The following is a 6,000-nucleotide window of genomic DNA, read 5'->3' as shown; positions in this document are numbered from 1 at the left end:
GTCCCATTGTTGTGGCGAAGCCAAAGTAAAATTTACGAGATTACGCCACAGACTGAGATGGAAAGTTGTCTAAATCCAAAAATTTAAGTCAAGCAAAAAAGAAATGAAAGAGATAAAAGATAGAAGAAGCGTATTCCACCTGCTGATTTCTCTCACTTTGACTTCCTCTTTGTTTTTGAGCCGCAGAGTGGGTCTTATCCCCCCCCCCCCACACACACACACACACACTCTCCTCCTTCCTCTCTTCTCTGTCTCTGTCCTCCTTCGTGGGAATCCCAGAAGAGTGTGACTGGTTGTTCTTCCTGGAAGCTGCGGTGGTGACACTGTCTCCTTCACTCACAGGCTAGAACGGTGCCAGCCAGCCTGTGTGTGAGTGTGTGTGTGTGAGTGCGCTCCATCCAAACATCCCACCACCATCCACATCCATCCAACCACCAGCCAGCCTTGCACGAGAGCCACACCACCACCGTGGTTCGGTCCTGACGCCAGCCCAGAACACTCGCACACACACACCACACACCCACCCACACAAGTGTGTGCCGGCAACAGCCACAAAAGCAAAACAGTCAGCAAGACACGCACACACGGGTGGTGAGCACAGATGGGTAAGTGTTTTTTTTTTTCAGGTCAGGGTAAATAATTCAAACTGGTCTGCACTTTCTAAGATCAGCTGTCATTTTGAATCCAAATATTTAAGACTGGGATCTATTTTCCATTTCAGACTGGGATCTTTGACCTCTTTACGTAATTCCCTGTTTCCAAACTCGGCAGGGTCACTCTTGTTTACTTTGGTCCACAGTTCTAGCAAATGAATAAAACAAATTAATGCAGTTTAGCATTAGGAAACCATTCAGACTGCAGCCTCCACGTTTGTGTGCTAATCTGGAGTTAATCCATGGCTGTTTAAAAAAAAATTAAAACCCATTTTAGCTGCAGACTGATTAATGTGGACTTTGATTGTTGGTTGTGCTTTTAAAACATTGGTAGTTGAAAGGGTTATCTTGTCGGGGTTTTTATGCTCAACCAACCAGTAGAAAAGTCAATAATGGGAGGATCGTGCATAAAGGGAACCACAGTGGAGCCCGTCTCCCAGAACTTTGCCTGGCCTCGACAGACTGAACATTAGTGATGGGACGATGATACCTCAAGGAGTGTATTGACACACTACACAAACTGTGTCGGCACTGTATTGATACGGTGTTGGTCACCCACTAGTGACCCCTGCAGTAGTTATAAAATGATTGCAAGTAAAGGAATTCCTTGTTTGCTAAACTGAGTTGGTATGTAAAATATAGCAAATTTGAGTTACAATTCAGAGTTACATTTTTTTTTGGAGTGTCTTTGCTCCAAGGCGATTTCTCCTCTTAAACACCAGCTCCCCAGCCTTAGAAAATACTCTTTCACACGGTGCAGATGACGATGGTGAGCAGAGAGTTTTAAGTGCAAGTTGATGCAGATGTGGATATGTTTTCTGGTGCTCTCACGAGTATCTGCCAATTCTCCATTGCCATGCCGAGCTCTATAATGCCTCAGCATTGATGAAGTGCTCTTATTGATGTAAGAGAGCTCTGTGGAGCAGAGCCGACACTTCACCTACAATAACATAAAAAGTTACAAACAATTCAAACCTCTTACTAGAACAGAGTAAAAACTAAGGTGGCGCATTGCATTCACTTGTTAAAAAAATAGACACCCTATAAAATGAATAAAGCAACTGTAAGGCTCTTTAACTGACTATCATATGTATCACAGGTCATTCACTTGATAAACTGATAAAGTGAGTGCAATGCGCCACCGTTAAAAATTGTATACAACAGTAAACAATGCTCAAAGGAGAAAAAGATTTCCCTTGTTTGGAGTCACAAGATCAAAATTATTCCACACTGGGGAAAACTTCTTAGAACGATCCATAATTGCGCAACTGCAAAACTCCATCCAACAAACCCGCGACATGTCGATCCAGTTTGTTTCCTTATAAACACACTTTGACGCGACACACTCAAACGATACAAGTCCTGTATCGGTCACGTGATTCTTTGTTAAAGCGATACACGCACCGATACGGGGTTTCACTCCTGAGCTCTCGGCAGTGTTGACGCACCAGTGTCGCTCGTCCCATCACTACTGAACATCGCTGAAGAATGGAAGGATTTCTGATCTCGGTGGTGTTGCTTTCAATGTGCAGCTTCGGCTTCACTCAAGGTACTGACGCCTAAACACATATTTTGTGTGAGCACGTTTACGTACGCGTGGATCATTTTAATCATATAAATGTGTGTTTTCAGGGTGTAGAATGGCTCTTCAGAACAATATGGACTTCCCCGGCTCAGACGTAGCACGGGTCTACGCGTCAGATGCTAAACACTGTCAGCAACTTTGCACCGATCATCCTTCCTGCATGTTCTTCACCTTTGTTCGGCCCGACTGGACCCGAGACAATAGGTAGAAAACAAGCAAAAGACTGAAACGGGGGAAGTTCTTAAACTTGAGGCTTTTATCTGCAGGCATTTCTACTGCTACTTTAAGGTTACGGCATCCGGAGAGCCCAAAATCCAGACTCCGATATTTGGTGCAACCTCAGGATATTCTCTCAGATCCTGCACGCCAAAGCTGACAGGTAAGAAAAAAGTCTTATTTTAAATTAACTGTGTCAGCAGTCACCCTCTCCTAAGTGTAACTTTGGCCGTCATTTCTTTTTCAGAATTTCCGGTTTATCAGAATGTGGACTTTTTGGGAGCAGACTACAAAACACTGTTCACCACAAACTATGGGGACTGTCAGAGTGTCTGCACAGATGATCCTTTCTGTCAGTTCTTTACTTTTGTAAATGGGGAATATAGACAAGAAAATATCAGGTAAAACTGCAGATTTTTGTGCTTTTGGATAATTTACATTCTTCTTTTGGGAATAAAGTAGCCATTGCTTAGATGTTCTCCTAATAACGGCCATACTTTTATAAACAAATATATGTCTGTGTAGATTCTCAATCATCCAGGTCATTGTATCCAAGGTAGTTTTCTCTGTCAACTGGACTGGGTTTCTTCTCTTGAAGACGTTTTGCCTTCTATCCAGAAGGCTTCTTCAGTTCTGAAATTGCTGGGGAGAGAGCTTGAAAATATATAGCCCCTGTGGACCATCTGCATGCTAATGATCTGGGTGGTCACCTGAGAGTCTCAAAACACACATTCACACCATTCCAGGAGACCCAGTGACTCACCACCATGTGATCCAGCAGACAAAGGGGAGCCACCTCAACAGAAACTAGGTGAACGACCCGACCAACGACCCTGCTAACGACTCTCAGGTGACCACCCAGATCATTAGCATGCAGATGGTCCACAGGGGCTATATATTTTCAATGGCTCAACAGGGGCTAGAGACCTTTAATGAAATTATTTCCTCTCTCAGGTTTAAGTGCCACCTTAAATACAGTTGGACTGTGCCAAGGCCCCCCGTCATTGCAGCTCTGGCAAATGTCGTGTCTGGATTCTCTAGGAGTATTCAAATGCTTCAGCCCAAATTTGCCGAAGGTGCACAGTCGCAGCATCTGAAAAAATAACTGTACTAGTTGCTGCATCGGCTTTGTTTCCATCATTGCGTCCTCTCTGTTTTGGATAGAGTGCGAAAGAAGCTTGTTTCCTCAAGTTGACATTGCAGGAAAAAACTTTGAGGAGGTGGCGGCCGTGTCTGACAAGCACTGTCAGGTGCTCTGCTCTGCTCACCCACGGTGTACTTACTTCTCTTTTACCAGGTAATGTGAGCCAGATTCAAGCAAGTATTTGCTCTTCTTTTCCACCATCACTCACCAATTCTAGTCTATCTATTCATCCTGATATATATAATTTTATAATATATAATTTTTTTTTTAACAGTGAAAGCTTCCGCTGTCATCTGAAGGAGAATCCACTTGAAATGGTGCTGAAGGCTCAAAATGGAGTAACATCTGGGATTCCAGCGCGCGGCTGTCAGCTCGATGACAGTATGTATCACTGAAGGGAAATGAATCCAACTGGGTTCATAAATCAATGAGATTTTGTCATGTAAAATGAACACAAGTGGTGACACTTCTCGGTTTTCACCACTTTTACATCACACCATGATCTACCTGATGGTTTTACGAGTGGTTACCACCTAACCGCATGTTACTGAAGTCAGTGGTATTATTACTGATGTAGTTCTCTCTGCTAACAGCCTGGGTTAGGACCCCTGTGGAAGGAGTGGATTTCAGGGGTGAGGACATTCAAAACAGGATGGTTGACAGTGCAGAAGCGTGTCAGAAAGCCTGTGATGAAGATGATAAATGCCAGTTCTACACATACCTCACAGAACAATTCATCAATCGCGATTACAGGTAATGCATCCGTTGTGCAGCACCGTCAACAACAAACAAACCAAAAAATTCTATTAAAATTCTGAAACTCTTTTTGAATGTGTGCTGCAGGCGCCGCTGCTTCCTGAAGCGCACCATTACCATCCCTGCTCCTCCTAAAATAGTTAAACTCCAAAATGTCGTGTCGGGGTTCTCCCTCACGGCTGTCCCATGAGGCAAGGCGGTTTCGAACTCATTCCATACTGTAACATGACATTTGAACCACCAGAGGGCAGCATCGGATCAGTCTACTGCCTGACGAGAACGATGAAAATGATGTTACAAATGAAATTAAAATGACACTATACAAAGACGACTGGTTTTATTTATTTATTTAATTTGAATAGAAGGTGGATTGATTTACTATGATAATATGCCACCTATTCCAACCATTTTCTGTTATTAAACCACTAACGCATGGTAGGCGGGGAAACTCTTAACAGGCCATCTTGAGTGTATTAAGGATTAATTTTAATCCACAAAAGCTGCAGGGCATTTTAAATGTTCATGTTGCCATTTTTCACCTCTTATGATCACTCGGGTTGTACTTTTCAAGCTCCCTGGACACCAGTGTGACCCAGTATTGACCGGTAATTGGGCTGTTGTGATGCGTTGCGAGAAATATTAAAAATGAATTAAATATCTGACAAAGAGAGAAAAACGCAAATGTGCGCTGGATTGTATGGATGGAACTATCAAGCACATGCTTTTGGGATAGATCCCGATTTAACATGAATGGATCCAGATGTTACTCTGAAGAGAAAAGTGGATGTTTTGGAAGCGCGACCCATTGTTGTTGCATGCTTAAGCTGCATAATTTTTTTTTTTCGCCTCCCATTTGCCAGAAAAAAATGTCCTCGGTCCTGATGATTAACACGCAAACATTAGGAAACAAACAAATCTGTCCCATTGTTGTGGCGAAGCTAAAGTAAAATTTACGAGATTACGCCACAGACTGAGATGGAAAGTTGTCTAAATCCAAAAATTTAAGTCAAGCAAAAAAGAAATGAAAGAGATAAAAGATAGAAGAAGCGTATTCCACCTGCTGATTTCTCTCACTTTGACTTCCTCTTTGTTTTTGAGCCGCAGAGTGGGTCTTATCCCCCCCCCCCCACACACACACACACACTCTCCTCCTTCCTCTCTTCTCTGTCTCTGTCCTCCTTCGTGGGAATCCCAGAAGAGTGTGACTGGTTGTTCTTCCTGGAAGCTGCGGTGGTGACACTGTCTCCTTCACTCACAGGCTAGAACGGTGCCAGCCAGCCTGTGTGTGAGTGTGTGTGTGTGAGTGCGCTCCATCCAAACATCCCACCACCGTCCACATCCATCCAACCACCAGCCAGCCTTGCACGAGAGCCTCACCACCACCGTGGTTCGGTCCTGACGCCAGCCCAGAACACTCGCACACACACACCACACACCCACCCACACAAGTGTGTGCCGGCAACAGCCACAAAAGCAAAACAGTCAGCAAGACACGCACACACGGGTGGTGAGCACAGATGGGTAAGTGTTTTTTTTTTCAGGTCAGGGTAAATAATTCAAACTGGTCTGCACTTTCTAAGATCAGCTGTCATTTTGAATCCAAATATTTAAGACTGGGATCTATTTTCCATTTCAGACTGGGATCT

The 6,000-nt window shown here is 43.8% G+C and overlaps 1 protein-coding gene across 1 annotated transcript; it reads left to right on the top strand.

The window, feature by feature from the left end:
* Positions 1-1,052: 1,052 nt before the first annotated feature.
* LOC101065630 (coagulation factor XI-like) lies at positions 1,053-4,683 on the top strand. Its single transcript, XM_029845019.1, has 10 exons — positions 1,053-1,121; positions 2,131-2,202; positions 2,286-2,442; positions 2,505-2,617; positions 2,702-2,855; positions 3,409-3,530; positions 3,619-3,751; positions 3,873-3,979; positions 4,192-4,351; positions 4,442-4,683. Exons 2-10 carry the CDS (start codon positions 2,142-2,144, stop codon positions 4,542-4,544), a joined length of 1,110 nt encoding a protein of 369 aa, XP_029700879.1. The 5' UTR covers positions 1,053-1,121; positions 2,131-2,141; the 3' UTR covers positions 4,545-4,683.
* Positions 4,684-6,000: the final 1,317 nt, after the last annotated feature.

This window comes from Takifugu rubripes, chromosome 12, assembly GCF_901000725.2.
Source record: "Takifugu rubripes chromosome 12, fTakRub1.2, whole genome shotgun sequence".
Lineage (NCBI taxonomy): Eukaryota > Metazoa > Chordata > Actinopteri > Tetraodontiformes > Tetraodontidae > Takifugu > Takifugu rubripes.
This window is presented reverse-complemented; position numbering and strand designations above follow the sequence as displayed.

Bases quoted from the DNA above. Each gene is read 5' to 3' on its own strand.
- LOC101065630 (XM_029845019.1), top strand. From the start codon at position 2,142: ATGGAAGGATTTCTGATCTCGGTGGTGTTGCTTTCAATGTGCAGCTTC. The intron at 2,856-3,408 runs GTAAAACTGCAG...TTCCTCTCTCAG, and splicing joins TATAGACAAGAAAATATCAG to GTTTAAGTGCCACCTTAAAT. The intron at 3,531-3,618 runs GTGCACAGTCGC...TGTTTTGGATAG, and splicing joins TCAGCCCAAATTTGCCGAAG to AGTGCGAAAGAAGCTTGTTT.